Source organism: Coffea arabica, chromosome 6e (assembly GCF_036785885.1).
Source record: "Coffea arabica cultivar ET-39 chromosome 6e, Coffea Arabica ET-39 HiFi, whole genome shotgun sequence".
Classification (NCBI taxonomy): domain Eukaryota; kingdom Viridiplantae; phylum Streptophyta; class Magnoliopsida; order Gentianales; family Rubiaceae; genus Coffea; species Coffea arabica.
In genome coordinates, this window is record NC_092321.1 from 51,231,436 (window position 1) to 51,249,965 (window position 18,530).

The 18,530-nt window shown below is 34.7% G+C and overlaps 1 protein-coding gene across 1 annotated transcript; it reads right to left on the bottom strand.

The window, feature by feature from the left end:
* Window positions 1-2,374: 2,374 nt before the first annotated feature.
* Window positions 2,375-6,629, bottom strand: LOC140009658 (probable arabinosyltransferase ARAD1). Its single transcript, XM_072055797.1, has 2 exons — window positions 5,039-6,629; window positions 2,375-3,257 (listed from the first exon to the last, which is right to left on the bottom strand). Exons 1-2 carry the CDS (start codon window positions 5,921-5,923, stop codon window positions 2,703-2,705), a joined length of 1,440 nt encoding a protein of 479 aa, XP_071911898.1. The 5' UTR covers window positions 5,924-6,629; the 3' UTR covers window positions 2,375-2,702.
* Window positions 6,630-18,530: the final 11,901 nt, after the last annotated feature.

Consider the following 18,530-nt stretch of genomic DNA (forward strand, 5'->3'; position numbering starts at 1 on the left):
ATGATCATGCTGTGGTCAGAAGCATAAGTATCCAGATGTCTACACTTGACTTGGTCGAAAATCTGGTACCATGAGTAGCTGCATAGCCCCCTGTCCAGTCTTTGTTTAATTTCACCTCCAGATTCCCAATTATTACACCATGTCCACGGGTGTCCCTCGAATCCAATATCCATCATCTGATTTCCATTGATGAACTCTTTAAAGTCCTTAAAGCTTCTATCCTCCCTCCAGTTTCCTCCCCACTTTTCATCATTAGAAACTATGTCATTAAAGTCCCCTGCTATTATCCACCTTTCCCCCCACAATCTTTTCCTTTTCTGAATCACTTTCCATTGCTGTCCTCTCACCTGATTGTCACAGCTCGCATAAATACCGATGAACCACCAATCTAGATTAGCTTCTTGGTCCTCCACATGTGCCTCGATAGTAAAGGCAGATATCAAAATCTCTTTTATTGTCACTTCCTCTTTCCATAGAAGAGCCATACCACCTGTTTTGTTCATGGCATCAGCTACTACAATCTCATCAAATCTTAGAATATTTTTTACTTTTTCCAGGTATTTTTCCTTGTTTTCTGCAATTTGATTAACATTAACCTATTGTACATTTCCAATTGCTGTCACAATTTGGCATATGTTGCAAAAGTTAAATTCTTTCTACTTCATCTCTACTTAAAATTAATTTTTCATTTTGCTACAAGTTTATAGTTATGTATCCTAAATTTTATATTAGTGTCTTTTATTACCATGCCATGCAAGTAAGCAAAAATTTCATAACAATTTCATCCCTCGTACAGTTACCCCTGCAACCACTAGTCCCTCAACAGCTTTTTCACCAACTAACTATGCCCCTAACAAATAATCCTATGACAAATCCACTAGCAAATTCTCCACCATCGACGTCACCTAATACTTTTCCACCGACAATTTCTACACGTCCAACAACTACTCCATTAGTTAGCTCCAACAACTGCTATAGCTAAGGTGAGTCTCGGAGACTCAAGGCGCATTTGATAAAATTGAAATATAAAATATAAAATTGGAATCTATTAAATTAGTGAATTGTTAAGTATTAAATTTGATATATTTGAATGTATATCACATTAAATGATAAGTGAATAACTTATCACTTATTTTTGGGATTAATTTTTACTTGAAAGATTCGGTACCACTTCATAAATTCAGATGTTCTAATTTTAATTATCAAACGTATCTGAATACGTTAAGATCTGAATCTATTAAATTTAAGTGCTGAATTAAGTTATCAAACAGATCCCGGAAGAAATTACCTTCGTGGTAAAAGTGGTTGGCTTCTTGATTTACTTGTGTTGACACAATTGGTACAAGAAGGAAAGGCAAACTCACAGGAATGCTTTGGGACTACTTGCTGGGAGCAAGCATGCTGATATTATAATCGATTCTTAAACTGCCAGTTCCTCAATATACAGCACAAATTTTCAAGTATTTAAGCATAGTAAGTCTTGATCATTGCTCATCGTTAACAATTGCAACTATAAAGCCTTTAAACATAATTTAATTTTTCAAAGTCATGATGCAATTCAACAATGCTATTGTTTTACATCTTTTACTGAAAATGTTTATTAGGTTTGGCACTGGTTTAACAGCATAGACTTGCATATTCTTTTGCAGCAGCGTGACTTCTAATTTTTTTCATTTTCAGAACTGCCAAATTTGGTGATAAAGCTGCTTTTAGAGAAGGGGAAATGAGAAAAAGTTACTGTATGATACTTTCAATTTTTGCTGCAAAAAATAAATCATGCTACATCCTTCCGTCAGCATGAAAGAGAAGAAAAAATATCATGTCTTCGTATGCTTGCAAATTTCTCATGAACCACACACACTACAAATTTATCCACTGGAAGGAGAATATGAATCTAAAGAAACTCCTGCTTATTTTATGGGGATAGTTCATTTTTTTTTTATGCTGCTCCTGATATCTGAGTTGACACTGAAGTTTTGCTAGAACCTGTAGAACAAAAGTTATTCATAGAGAAGATCGGGGTTGGCCAGTATTGCATTCTTAGTTGTAAGTTTCCATTTAGATTTAACAAGTTTCAACTCCTTTTAGATTTCACACCAGAAACTTTAGTCCCTCCATATCATTGAAAAGATCTATTGAACGATAAATTTGCAGACTAGAGATGTACTGATGGACCAAATTCGACCTTGGCGAGTTTTCCTGGATAAGAAGGTTTCTATAATATGAAAGCCTTTATTACTAAATTTGTTCTGTCAATTTTCCTTTTCAAAATATTGTAATATTCTTCTCAGATGATTTTACCTGGTCTGGCTGTTCTGTTGTACATTGAGAGTGACATGCTCGGTTGGTCAAAGCAAATAGGAACACATTTAAGTTGAGAGAATCTTCATTTACTCCTTTTCTATTGGTATTTCTTTAAATGAAGATTCAGAACAAGAATTGCAATTCTCTCAGGATCCAAACAAATAATACATAATGAACTAATTCACAAGGTCTGTCTAATCTATGATAATTTTTAATATGGTTATCCTCTGTGTGTGTGTGTGTGTGTGTTATCCCCCAAGAACAATCCCATTGCTATGCTACACTATCGCCCACAAAAGGCCTTCTATCTTGAAATTTGCAACATTGATGCGCTTCCAATCCCAAATATGCTTTTTGCAGCAAGCGAGGCCATACAGCAAATTTGAAACAGTGAATCCTCACCAAAAATTATTTGGTAAATTTATTGAATTAAGCCATCCTTCTCGAGGTGCATGAGTTCGAGAATATCTTTTGCCTTTGTGCAACTTCATCTTGATAGCAGGAACCTTTCTTGCAATGGCCTGCCATATCATTTGGACTGCATCATTCGCCCTAGATGGGAACTGATACTCAAAGAAACTCTCAACCTCTTTAAGCCTTTTCCACATTCTGGTCCACTCATCTTTTCTGATGCTCCTTGTAAGATTTATAACAAATTTTTCCTTGAGAGCATCTGATGTCCGAATGAAGATAGAGAACTCTGAATAGTCCAAAACGTCTTCATAAGGAAGCTCTATATCATCACTAATGATCACTGGAACACAGTGACTAGCAATAGCATCAAAGAGACGGTTTGATGAGGGAGTGTCACCTGCTATATTGAGGCAGAATTTAGAGGAGTGCATACCCTGGGTAGCACTCTTGATACCATCTTTCTGGACACTTCCAAATGAGAAATGCACATCTTTCTCATCTTTCAGCATGTAAAATAACTCTTGACGAACAATTCCACCCTGAAATATGGAAAACCAATATTACCAAAAAAATCATTGGCCAGTTAGCAGACATGCCTGTAAAAATTAATTTAATGTAGATCAAAGTGTGAAAGTATTTGTCAGACAACTAGGAACTGTAATCCACATTTCATTTCAAGCACGTAAAAAGAACTATGTTTCTTTTAGTACAGGCTAAGAGTTTTTTATTTTTTATTACTCATAACAGTGAACCTTGTTTCAAAATATGCAAGCCTTAATTTTGGCAGTAAAGTAACAAAGTAATCTACTGGTCATACTGGTGAAATTTTTTATTCGAGGGAAGGCAAAGTCAAAGTTGAATATCTGGCTGAGCGAGTATCACAACTCAAAATGTCTGGCTTATCTTAGAAGCCGCAGTCACTGTCTACCAAATTTGTGGGTATGTCATTGTGAACTTCACACTGAGAAAGTGTAGCTTTAAAGTACCATTTGATGGAGCAAAAGTGAGGGGAACTGAGAGTGATGTGGCTGATAGTTGGAACCAAAGTGAAGCATCAAGATGAATAGTAAATTGCATGGAACCAAAGCAAAGAATCTTGGTTGACCAGTTACATGAAGTTAACAAGTTAACAAATTAGACTTTCACAATTTTAAATGGTTCAGGACGCAACTTCACCAGCCCCCCACCCCCCCCCCCCCCCCGGCGGGGACTGAAATTGAAAACGTGAGGAACTTTATAACAGAAAATAACCATCTAACTCTTCTTCGTCTCCTTTTTTTTTTGGCAGAACCATCTAATTCTTCCCCTTTCTACTACTCGTTTTGAGTCGAAAGATAAGACAGCTAAGTACAACAAGCCCCTGTAAAGCTAAAATTTCAATCTCTACTTCATCTGATACAAAACCTTAAGAAGTTAAATGATTTCAAATCATTATTGTTGCTTTTCCTCCACAAACTTCCCTCATGGTTAATGCAACTTTCATGTAGTCGTTACTTTTTTCTACACTAGGATCCTTGTCCACTTGCTTCCCTTACCAATCTGTCCTTCCTTGGATGCATAGTACAACAATCCTACCATTCTAGACTATCTTTTACAGTCAGATTTACCAAATGGCCTTCTACAGCAAAATGGCAAGGCTTAAGCCGTACTTACTGCCTATCAGCTTTCATTTCAGGGAGATCAAATTGAACCATACATATCAGCTACAATCTTGATTGGCAACAAAGATAATAAATGACTGAACTTCATTGCATGCTCGCAAAATTCACATGAAAATTCGAAGAATTTATTCACCAGTCCCTCCCCTCTTTCTTTTGTTTGCCTTCAAAAAGATACTAATATTTCGATATATATTCAATAAAATGCAAATAGTGTATATCTGCTGGACAAAACATGGAGAGAGAGAGAGAGAAAGAGAGAGAGACACACATTTCTAGATATTTCTTCTCTTCAAATAAAACTCATGCAGCTGAAAGTCACAAGAGGAAGTTAATGTAATTCGGACATGGAATCTATCCTTCTCAGTAGCATTTTATGTTGATGCAAACTTCATTGTGCATTTTTATGGATGAACTAAGTAGTAGTGTTACAGCACAAGTACTAAACTAACATTTGTGGTGGCCTGAATTCTAAACAGGAGTAGCAAATGAACAAACACAGGTACAAAATGATGAAAAAACTAACAGCTAACAACACTAATCTAATTGCCAGATGACAGTGGTCAACTTTCAAATGATTAATCCAGCAGTAAAAGTTGAAAATTTTAAGTAATAACAGATAGTTAAGTCATCACAATAATGATGGAGTAAAAGTAACTTACATCTTTTCTGTATATAGCTCCCTGGAAATAGAGCAAAGTTGGACGGGTATCAAATTCAGATGAGTCATTGACAAAACTTCTAATTACATGTTTGTAAGGTGCAATTACATCTTTGTCAACATTTGCAATGGTTGGTGGATACCTTCCGAAATCTGAAAGGATGAACATTGCTGGCCAAAGCTGTGATCTGGCGTCCAAAAGGCTATTAGGATGGTGTGCAACAACTATATGGTCAATACCCCCAGATTTTTGCCATTCCTTCTGAGACGTTACATAGGTAACCAATTTTTGCTGAAGCAAGGTATTGCGAGTCTTCTTTTCATGTGGTTTCAACCTTGAAAACCGGTTGTAGCAGATAGATGAAAAAAATGGAACAAACACAACATCAGCTTCACTAGAATTTCTGACTCTTACTGCACTTCTGCCACTCAAATCTTTGCTTACAAATTCAGAATATAAAAGATCTAATGTCAACCAATACTCTATACTATGTTGCAAGTTCAATCCTCCAGGGTATTCAGGTATATTAATCCTAATATCTGGCCAAACACTTTTGTTGCCTTTATCTTTCCAACCCAAAAGGTCAAAATGAAACTCCGAAGGTAAATCATACATAAAAACCTTCAAGACTTCTTCCCTGTTAGAACTGCATTTTATGACATCCTTGTTAGAACTGCTGACTTCTTCAAAATTATCACCATATCGGGATTCCGAATTCTCGTCATTATCATCTGGCACAGCAAGATCACTGGGGCTTTGCCATATACTAAGGTCTAAAGAATGAGTCCGTCCACTCAAGCGCAAGACAGAGAACCAAGATAATATGAACAGCACAGAAGTTATCAAGAACAAACAAAAAAATGATTTCTGAGATATTAGCCCCATTTCAATTCAAGAATACAGCTAACAACACTTTCTGCTGCAGACTACTAATACTACTTCTCTCTTCTGCCATTTACAAGCCACAACTCCCAAAGAATCACTAAAACTTGCCTAAATTAATCCCATTTCCTATTCCAAGAACAACCCTTTTCTCATTTAAAAGAACGAACATGGGCTAAAGGTTTAATCTTGAACGTTATGATGGAAAAAATATATCAAATGGGACAGAAGAAATGGGACAGAAGGAATGGGACAGAAGGAATGCAGAATACTGAGAACAATAATGTAGAATCAAGGAAACCATAACAAACAGAGGAATAAGACAAAAGAGAAACCTAATAATAATCGATATTAAATCCTACCTACATTTGTCAATAGATACATATGTATGAAAGATAGATGGGTTAAAATAGGAAGGAAACAACAAGATCCCAAAAGGAATAGGATGAAATGGGAGCCAAGAAAACGGGGGTTTAATTAGATTCAAGAAGATTACAAGACAAAAACAGATGAACCATAAAAGACATCTAAATAAAGAAAAAAACAAACCCGCAATTTTATTCCATTATTTCTGTTGGTGCTTTCTATAAATACAAAGGGAGAACAAGAGTCTTTCTTGAGATCTGATACGAAAACATCAACTCTTTTTTCCTGAGCAATTTTTTTTTTTTCCTTTTTGGCGGCGTTGGAACAGGAGGCTCTACTGAAGGAGCGGGCTCATCGCCCACTATGATGGGAATTTGGCGGGTAATTATTTGGGATAATTTCAGAAACCTCCCTTGAGGTTTCTGACAATTGCACTCGGCTCCTCTCAGGTTTAAGAAATTACACTTACCTCCCTTGACATAGTAAAAACCTATAATACCCTTCACTGAGAAGAAAATTTTAAATTTAAGGCAATAAATTTACAAAACCTAAAAAAAATCTATTTTTCTATTTCTTGTCTATTTTCTAGTTAATATAACCTCTTTTTATTACCTTCAATTTTGCGGATATTAGCAAATTGAAATTACAAAATCTACAAAGGGAATAGATTATGTGTCAAATTAGAACGAAATGAAGAGACTCGCAGTGATAGAGAAATAAATAATGAAATTAATGATTGAATAAGAAAAAGAACTAAAGATGTGGAATTTGTCATATTTTGTTTATTGTTAAGAAAAACTTTTATAAAATGCCAATAATTACATAATGATTTCTTTCATTAGATTAGAAATTTTTTATTATGATTTTATTGTGGAGGTAGAATTTATTCTCAACTTTTGAGATATTAATATTTTTAAGGTCATAGGAGAATTGTAATAGTGGTTCTAGGTCAAATTAACTTATATTGAAAAGTTATTTAAGTATTGATATTTAATTTGAGGGTACAAAATCGGTTGTCAATGGGGTTTTGTGTATTTTTTTTATCGTGGCAAGTATTGATATTGTATATGCAATTTGGGATCTTTTGAATAGTTACTTGATTTTAAAACTTATGCTTGGATAGTTATTAGGGATTTGGCTTGTTGATTTATGTAAAGTGTGGAAGAAAATGATTGAGTATATTATATTTTTCTTTCTTAGTTTTGTACAAAAGAACAATTTAGGATTTTTCAAAGAAAAATCCAAATTCTTGGACCTATATTATTACTAAATAGTAAAAGTAGGGGAAATATATGTAATTTTTAAAACCTGAGATTTGTGCTTTTTGCAGTTGTGAGAAACCTCAGGGGAGGTTCATGAAATTATCCCTAATTATTATATATCCAATTTATTTGTTTAGGTAAAATGCCCAAATAGCTCTCAAACTATTACAATTTTTAACTTTTAGCCCTACAATTATTAGTTGAATAATTTAGCCCTCAGACTAAGTAAAACGTATACTTGTAACCCTTTCATCAACTTAAAACAGCACCACCGGGGACAAGCAAGGGTTTGTTTGCACAGGAGATATTCATTCAACTTTCACATTAATCATCATCCAAGCATCAAGAACAAGAAAACCACCAATTCTTTACCAAAAATCCAACCACTATCTTATTTTCCCTTATCCTTAAGAATCATCATCATATAACTTCATCATCAAAAGCCTTAATCACTCTAACCACAAACCTCAACTTCCATTTTGCATCGTCCCTTAAATTTTAGTCACAAAAATCCATTGCCCATTTTCATCTTTTCAACTTTTCTCTAAAACCAACCTCCAAAAGTCCTCCAAATCTCAACTTTAACCTCTTAAATTTCATCCAAATTCAAAAAGAAAATATCAAGAAAAGAAAAACTAGAAAAAAATCAAAAATAAAATAAGTAAAAGAGGAAAGAAGAAAGTGGAAGTGTAAGAGTTGCCGATGCCTCTATCGCCACTAAAATCATCCACACATGCTGAACCATTATCAAAATAGTATTGTAAAGGTCTTTCTTCCTTCTATCCCAAATTTTCTTTTGACAATTTATGAAGTTTATGTGAACCACATGCCAATTGCTTTTCATTGCTCCTAATTAGCATGCTTATTTGCTTTTGTCGTTTTATCATTATGAATGAACTAAAATGTAAGAGCTCGAAATTTTAAGTCTAATTGCATACACTACCATTCGAAATTTTGATCGTGCAATCTTGTTGGATTATCGATTACTGGGAGTGTTTAATTGATTGCCTTATACTTAAAGTGTATTAGAATATTTTAAATTCATGCATGATTCACATTCATGGAAATTTAATACGAATTTAACAAGAAACTAGTAGGGTAATAGTGAGATGGAATGAAAGTGCAAGGTCTAAATTTTTATTTGTCCATGCATTAGACACTTGGCGTGAGTTTGACACTTGTCAAACCACTAAACCAAGTCTACGCCAGCTCATTTGTTTCTTGACATACAAAAGCAATTTTGACCAAGAAAGCAAAGGCTTTGTTTGGATTATAAGTATTTCATTCTTGTAATTTCGGAATAATAAAAATATTTGACCAACTTCTTTTCTTGACCCAAATAATTCATCCCCAACTTTTGCTTCAAAAACAATAAAAAGACAATACAATTTTCTGATCATTGTACTGAGTTTCACAAACCAACATAACCGTAGCTGAAGTCTTTTTCTTTCTTCCTCTTACTCCCCCTCTTCATCATCCCTAACCTCCAAATGTCATAGCATTATCTTAGATGACATATGTTGTTTTGTAAAAAATGAAGCTGCTGTTTTGTAAAAAAATGAAGCAACCAGCAATTTTTTGGAAAAACCAACAACTTACGATTACATGGATCTAATAGTTTCCATCAAGTTTGACTTCGATCAAGGTTCACCATCTTTGTTAGCTCAACGCCTTTTTCCGCTGCCGACCTTCTTTGTCAACCTCGTTTCCTTGGCTCTACGTGCCACATGTTTCTAAATTAGGTATGTTTCCTTGGCTGGAATTCACGAAGCTTCGTCTTTATGCTAAAAAACATATGTATTGTATAGTGCCCAAGTGCTGCTGTTGTTCAAAATTAGGGTTCGGTAATTATTCTATAAAATTTGTCTCCCTGAAACAAATGCATGATCGTTGCATTTTAATTAGCACTTGTAGTGATCCAATTTGCTTCATGGTCTAGTAGTAAGCTCATTTTTTATTTGGGCTATTTGCGATTTTGATAAAAATAAATGCACTCAGTTTGAATGACTTGCACACATCTCTAATATGGAACCAACATTGTTTACACTAGCAAAAATGTAAATGCTGTGTTTAGGATGTTTTGACTAACCCACTGCACCAAATTGCAATTCCCCTATTTTCACCAATTCAAACCTATTGCCAATGATTCAATTGTTCTTTAGTTCGTAACTGACTATATTGTAGGTATTCGCTTTCTCGACTGTGGCTTCTTATGTTTTTCTATTGTTTCTGGAGTTGGTTGTTATGGTTACAATGGATATTGTGTATGGCTGTTGATGTAATTAAGATGTGCTTCGTAAATGGAAATAGCACCTAATGTTTTCAATTGCAGCAGGCCTCATTCTTGTAATATCCATCTAAATGATTAAATGATTGCATTTCATTTGGTTAGTATCTGAATGATTATTAGGGTGTGTAGTCTGTGATGGTGTGCTTTTGGGAATAGGGTATTTGAATGGGGGTATGTTAGGTTCCTTGTAGGCAGAGAGGAAATAGGTAAGAAGAGCTGGGGTTGTCGGTGGCCGCAAGGAAGACATTGCATGGCACAGTCAGTTTAGGGGAGGGTGGTGGTTAGAGAAGGAAGAAGAGGTGCGATGAAAGAAAATAGTGATGGTTGAGGGAGGGAACGCTGATGCTTCTGCTTCTGCTTTAGTTGCAAGAATTCAAGCGTTAAGATGATGCTGACTTCATTTTTTTTGTTCCCTGTTTGCATATTTGGCTAGATTGCAAAATTAGCTATGTGTGTCCTATTACTTTACATTTTTTAATACTTTGATTCTTGTAATATTAGTTTACTCAAATTATTAGTGTAGTTGAGGGTGAAAAACCTTAGTTATGTCTTCTAAAAATTCCATATGTGTGTTTATACCTAAAATTTGTGCATTAAATTGCCACGGTTATACACTTGCTGTGACAGCCCCACCTTCCCCTAAGGCGAACCAAAGGGGTTAGCAGACTACTTGCCCAACTCTCGCCAGGACTAACGGGACAATTCAATACGGTCTAAACGTTCTGGAACATACAAGCGCGCTTAAACAAGTCAAAATCACAAAATAAAAAAAATGAAAATCGGAGCCGACATGAATAGTAACTGACACGTCAGAATCCGGCCGGAATCTCACCAAACATCCATCTAACATATACACCTTGAAATTAAGCATTTACAATCCAAAGTAGCATACAAAAGTTATCCAACAAGTTTGTACATGTACGGTTTGCAAATTACAACTCAACGACTTGGTTGGATCAAAATGCACTTAGGATTTTGCCCAAAAGGAGCTATTCAAAAGATAGTTACAACAAGCTCAACTCGGCATCCAACTATCAAAAGCCATTCCAAAAGTGTTTATATTCCTGTAAGGAAAACAAAAGGAATAGAGTGAGCTTACGCCCAGTGAGATACTATCACTCAAGCAACCAAGTTCATATAGGCATAAAACGTTCAATAAAGAAGTAAACCAAGATCACACATTCACAACATGGTTAAAAGGATACGGACGGCTCTCAAGAGCCCCTTTCCTCGCTTGTATACTTGATCGGATTTCATTGACCCTCCGTCAATGTTTACAAAGTAACCAACCGTAGACTCCACTTTACTTTCATTCCTTCCACCCAACATACCCCTACCGGGCCCGAACTCTAAACAGTATAAATTTGGTAATACTCGAGTATACCGGAATCGAAAGTCTCATACTACACGATTCCATATAACGGTCCCCATGGCTCGTCAATTTTCACGATCAAACCCTCGCCGGCTCAATTCAATCGACTACCACTGGGGTTGAGTTCAGCAGTAACAGTAATGACCGTTGGAAACTCGTCCAAACGACACCAAATCAAGTATTTACATGTGTCACTCAATTATACAGTAAACAGTCATATAAGATAAAAGGGTGAGAGTGATCAAGTACCCTCTCACCTCAATCAAGGTCAACAATGCAATTAAGCCATCAAATCATCGATTTCAAGTGTAACAAAGCCACATAGTAACAAACAAGTGAGTAGTACACTCACCAAGTAAGCAAGTGAAATTTCATAAACTTCCGCCCCACGAGCGTCTTTAATCACCGTCACGCCCTAAAATATTCAAATAGGCACAATAAGACTCGATTACAAGTTATAAACCAATTTCCACATACTACCAAAAATAAGACTTCATTAGCACGTATAAGTACTAAAGTAAGCTAAGGAAAGTCCGGAAATGAAAGTTAAGCTCTAAGACCTAAAAACAGTTTTGACGCCATTAAGCGTATTGGACACAACTGGCACTACGAGTATCGGATGGATGTAAACTATACACCGTTTCGAAGCTAAAAGATAGGGCTACAATGTTGAAGAAGGCCACTCAGTCCAGTTTGTAGTGAAACTAGGTCAAAAGATCAATATACCAAACCAGAACCGCATAAATAGGTTAATAAACCGCATTCTGGTTAAATCATCATAAGTCAGGCTACCTAAGTCCCATTCAAGTGATTCCAAAGCCATCCGAAAGCTAAGATACCAGGATATATTTCTTAAGAAGACATCAACAACCAAATCAATTGTATTCCCAATCAAATTAACCAATTACCAAAGCTGATTACCAAGTTCGGACAGAAACAGGGCAGCAGGGGTATTTCAGTCTTTTCACAGGCTACGTTGCTCCGATTGGCCTGAAATTTTGTAGGCCACTATAAAATATTATTCCCTAAAACTTTTATGTTTTAACCCAAGGCTAATTTGGCCTCTAACTAGGTGCAACAGTACCGGGCAGAATGGGTTCAATTGCAACCCTAATTCCGAATTTTTCCGTTCAATGCGAAAATTTTCCGCAAACAACCACAATTTACGCATTCTAGCTTCATTCTAGATCATTTCCAACCATCATACATGGCCACACAATAGTAATCATCTTAAAACAGAAAAATCATGAATAAATAGAAAAGTGTCATCAATCTCACTAAAATCATGAAATAACCCACAAAACACCTCTTAGGCTATCACAAGCTATTAATTAAACATCATCAAGAACAAAAGAGGAGTTCCTTAGATACTCACCTTAAAATGCAAGAAAGGAAGCAACTAACCACCTTAGCCTTCCAAACAACTCCACAACCAAGCTTAACTTCACTAAACTAAGAGGTTTTATGGAGAAATTTGAAGATTAAACGGTTTAATTGAGAGATTGGGCAAGATGGTAGAGAGTTTTCTTTTCTTTTTTGCTTGGAGAGAGCCGGCCAAGAAGAGGAAGAAAATGGTGAATTTTTGGTCAATTTTTGTATTAATTTGGTAAAGTAATGAATAGTGGTAAAAAATGCAAGATTTAATCATATGGTGACACTTGTCACCCTATTTAATGCATGCATATCCCTTTGTTTCCTCAACTCTCATCCATATGGTATCCTCTAATTATCTCTTAACACCTAGTAAAATAAACCCTGTATACAAAACTTAACCCAATTGATCGAATTTTACCGAACTTTCTGCACTAGCGGGTCCCACGTCCGATATACGTTCTTAATTTCTCAAAAACTAACCGATACTAGAAAAATCATCTAAAAACTATATTTACTCATAAAAATTATCCGAAAAATTTTCCTAATAAAGAAAATGAAGAAAAACATGCCATTAAATAGAATAAAACCTAGAAAATGAGAAAATTTACGGGTTCTCACACTTGCACATGGTGTCTCTATCCAATTAAAGGCAAGGGAGATAGGTTTGGGGGAAAAGGCTTTACTACTTACCATTCCAACGTCCTATTGCACTCGTTTTTTGTTTAATTTTTTTGTAGCCACTGAGTACGGAACTGTAAGGTTCCTCCAATCTTTGTTTTACCCACGTTTATCTGCCACATAAGCGCTGTCGAGTCTGTAAAAGCATCGGTGAGACCCTCGTCCTAATAAATTTCTGGTTGCATTGCTACTAGTTTATATTACTTGTGCACTCCGTAATTGTGTAACTATTTTGACACAAAAAATCTGATGAATTATGACACATACGAATGGTTCAGAGGTCTTACTCAGCCCCTAACTTGTGTCCTGTTGTTTGTAATTCATTTCGATGCAGTCCAGCAAGCACATTGCTAGACCAGTTCAAACGATTTGGGTGCTTGTGCAAGAAATTACTTCGTAAGGTTTGAAATGGCTCCATCTTTGAAGTATCGGCACCTACTTACGACTGTGGCTTTCCTTTTACAATCTGCCTATGATTTGTCAATAATATACATTTATTGCATTAGATGAATGATGATTCCGAAGTGGCAGATTGGAAAAATCACCCAACGTTTGAGGCATTCTTCGTTGCGACACTTATAGAGTGGCACATGAATGGTGCTTGGGACAAGCCACCAAAAGCACAGGTTAAACTGGCATCACCTGAGCCTATACATGAATGACAAGTGCCACGTCAATTTGAGATGGGAGCAATATCACTCTAAATTCTATAGGCTGGAAGTTGAGTGGAAGTGTTTTGTTTGCCTAAATGGGATGTCTCGGTCAACAGCAGAGATGGGAGTTGGGTTTAACTCGGAACTTCTGTGCTTGCACGCTACAAAGAAAAAATGGAGCGCTCTTAAGTAGGTAAACTTCTTCTTCATCTCCATTTTTCCCTAGAACAATTGACCAGTATGTTGAAATTTTAGTGCAATTGCATAATTTTAGTAGAGCCACAGAGATGGTAAAACTAAGAACCACAATTTTTGCTTTGCTGACGTTTCACTATATGCGGTATCGCTTATGAGTACTACTTTTGAGTTTAATAATATGAAGTAGTGCTTCTGAGTTTAACTATATAGGGAACAGATTGTCATTGTAGGTCAATTAAAATTGTTACTCAAATTGCTATTATGCTTTGCTGCCCTCAATATTTATTTAAATATTGTTGCCCTGTTTATCATTGACATTGCTGCATTAGGTTGGTTCTACTTTTGTGAGTGCAAGTTATAGTTCGTAAGTACATTTCTTTGCTTGTACCTTTGGCAGTATCTTCTTGTCGTTTTGAATTAGCCGACATTTCACATGGCTTGCAGGAAAACAAGCACTATGCAAGGTTCAAAGAAGGCCACAACTGCGGTTGCTTCTATGAATTGACAGACATTCTTGAGGGTTGAACAACCACAAGAAAACATGCCCAATCATCTACTCAGAGTGATGTCCACCACTCTTTGTGGTCTGCTGAAAAGACCACCGCTTCTGCATCAAGACTCAAGAGGAAGGCAAAGGTAGATGAACTTACCTCAGACTTTTGGTGACCAATTTTGGATTGTTAGTCTCAACAAAAAGCTTTCACATTCCTCCAGCTGTTATTTCTAATTAGTGTGGCATTTCAGATAGACTTTTCCTGTGTCTGGAACAACTTTTAATCTCTTCCTCTTATGAATTTGATAGTAGTAGCAATTAATTTATCGATTAGCTGCTGAGTACTCCCGTCGTTGTGCTACAATTAAAGGTTGAGGACAATTTTCTTTTCAATTTTATAACACCATCATTAGCATAATTGGATTTGTATATATATGTAACAGGTATACATATATATAATTCAATATTGTGTATATATCATATTAACTATATTATATATAATGTAGTATGTGTATATATATATACACTTACATATATATACATAATTTTGTTTCAAAATATATATAAATTGGCATATGTTGTAGTTGTATATGTATTTGAATATACAAATATTAAATTCAATTTCTAGGTGTAGTACATGTATTACATACATATATATAAATATATTTATATGTAAACTTGTGAATATATATATATAAATATATGTACACTTTTGGGCATGCTTTGCTCTATAACTACTCTTACTAGTTGGAACCCAAGGACGCTTTGCATAAGCTTTTGCTATTGGTTGATATATTACTACTAGCGGTGGCTACTCAACTTCGTGAATATGAATATGGTTTTCATAAACAAGTTTGCATGTGACTTTAAAAAATAAGGTAGATTCTGTTGCACCTTCGAGATTCAAGTGTACTAGTAATAGTTGGCATAATAGTAATGCAGGAAATACACATAAGTCTCTGGATGAGGAATTGAACACAGATAAGCCTTTTGTGAGGCCTCCTAACTTTTATTTCACTGCTGCTTGGGTTGGCAAATTTGTCCGAGCAACATTCATCTGTCAATCAGTATTAGGCTACCGACACGCAATGTGCTATTTGGCAACAACTTTTGTTAGATGAGTTTTTTGCCAAAATAACCTTTTTTTTTCAAAAAATATCCCTACAATGATTCAACTCCGAATTTTATTACTAATCTAATCTTCTGACCTTATCCGCTAATAAGGAGCAGCCTCCTCCATGCTTTCTAAATCAAATTCTTCAAACTCAATCAAATTCTCGTTACCACCATTATTAACATAGGAGGTTCCAGACTGACGAGTATCCATTCCAAATAAAAGCATAAGACTGTTTTCCTCAGCCCCACATGCCATTCCTCCCATATAGCCACATGCACAATGAGTTCCCGTTCAATGTAGTATGACAAAATCAAAACTAATTTTTGTACAATTGATTGAATGGAGAGAGTGACGGAAAATTTTGAATTAACAAGTGACGGAAAATTTTGTATAAACATGACATTTGTTTGGATAGGAAGTTATTTGAAATATTTATTTGAAATAATTACTGTAGCACTTTTTGTGATTTGATGTATGTGAGATAAAAAAAATGGTTGAAAATTGTGTGTATGATGCAAGCAAAACAAAATCTGAAATTTTTATTTGAAAATCTTGCAATCCAAACAAATAATTCCAATTTTGCTAGATTTGTAGTGAGTTTTTCCTTTTTTTCTTTTTTATTTTTAATAGGAAAGAGAGCATCAGAAACAGAAAATTACTGCAACTAAAATGGAGGTGAACAATCAAAATTCTAGATTTTGCTTTCATGTTTAGTGATAATTCCAGTTTCCCTAGATTTGTAGTGAGTTTTTCTTTCATTTTTTATTTTTTTTTAATAAGCAGGAAAGCATCACAAAGAAAAAAATACTGTAACTGGACCGAAGATGAATGGTCAAATTTTAAATTTTGCTCTCATTTTTGAAAATATTGTCAGGTTTATTTAAATATTCGAGACTTTTGCTCTCATGTATAGAAATATCGTTAGATTTATGTTAAGTATTCAAGACTTTTTTGGACAGTAAAGTGACAAGTAAAATCAGAGTATAGTATTATAGTCAAAAAGGAAAAGATAGATTCAGAATAGAATATTATAATCATGTAGGGGATTTTTGGACTATATTAATGGCTCATGAAGGGTTTTACCCTTTTTCTCATTTCCATTTGAATTTGATCAGATGGATAACAGAAAAAGTTGTTATGGGAATAAAGTATGAAATTGAATCATTTTAGGAATATTTTTTGTGAAGGGAGTTATTTAGGCAAATAACTCTTTGTTAGACAGCCTGTTGTGGTCATTCAAAGTGGGAGCCTATGCACAGTGTCGGTAGCATGAAATTCTTATAAAACAAGTTCCACAAATGTTACTGTAAAATCATAATTTTTAAGAAGTGTAGGTAGTTTTTTTTATATGCTCTTACCTAAACAAACCTAGGCAAAGTTGAAACTATAGGAATTTGCATCGTCAGCAGGCAGCAGGCCTCTCCGTGGCTACTTCCATATCCTAGCGCAGGTAAATAATTTGATAAATATTGTTGTACTAATTTTTGTCGTATTTCTCCAAAATCATTTTTTTAACAGAAATTTTGAACATTCTTTAAATCGTTGTAAATGCCCAAGCTTTTACAACGCCCAACTTTTTGTTTCCTTGATGTTATTTATTATTTTGAGTATATCCTTTTTATCAGTAATATACGTAGGAAAATTCTCACGCATAGTAGTAATTTTTTAGCAATTTATAGTTTAAGGACCAATTTTGTGGTTTTCTGAAAAATACTCACTTAATGAGGGGTTTTAAAAATTCTCTACCTTAAATTCCTCTGTAAAAACATTCTAAAAAAAGATATAAACAAATTAATTTAAAGAATTGGAAAAAACTCAAATGAGGTTTTGACCTACTAATGCAGTTAAAAGGATACAGGTATTTGCGTAATTTTAGCTCAGTTTTAAATTAGATTCTTCACCATTAACTCATTTGGATACTAGTAAACAAATTTCTAATTTTAGGCAACAATAAACAGAAAAAGGAAAATGATGCACATGAATGCTAAAACATGACTATTACTGGACATGTATCATAATTATAATTCATCCCAATAATAAAATGTTAACAATAATCAAAAAATTCTGAATTGCATCAAATACTTCTTGTTAACTCACGTATGGTCACGAAAATCAATAAACATTGACATGGATCCCAAATTTACATGCTTTTAGTCCACTCTACTTTTATGTACATAGCCTAATAAATAATATTAAACTCTAGAGAATTACTTGGAGATACGTAATCTGTAACATGAAAATAGCTGGCATGTTGGCATAATTGGTTAAATCAATGATCTGCCACATGCGGTACTTCTTTGTTTAAGGATTGTAAATCTTAGGCTGAGACTCCTTGTGCGCTTATAGGCATCCTATAAGTTGGATGGGACAAATATAAGTGTAGTTGTAATTCTTTATTGTTTGAGGGTTACAAACATCAAATATATATATATATATATATATATATATATATATATATATATATATATAAAGATACAGTAGCCCTATTGGTTAACATATTGGGTATATCTTCTACTCCTTTTGTATGGCTGTTGGGTATGTTGTAGTTGTTAATCTTCTTTTTTTTTTTGATGGGTTATACTTGGTAATACATGTTAGATTCACATATATAATCTCGGTGCAGACTAAGTATTTGATTTTAAAAAATTGTGGAGTCATTGTGGAAGAAATTAGCTAAATAGGCTTCAATAAATTATATAGCAGGTTCCATATAAAAAAAAAATAGAAGTATGGATGACAATTGGAATACTTGGGAATCATCTTCAAATTATCATGATGATGACGACGAAGACTGCCAACTCATCTAA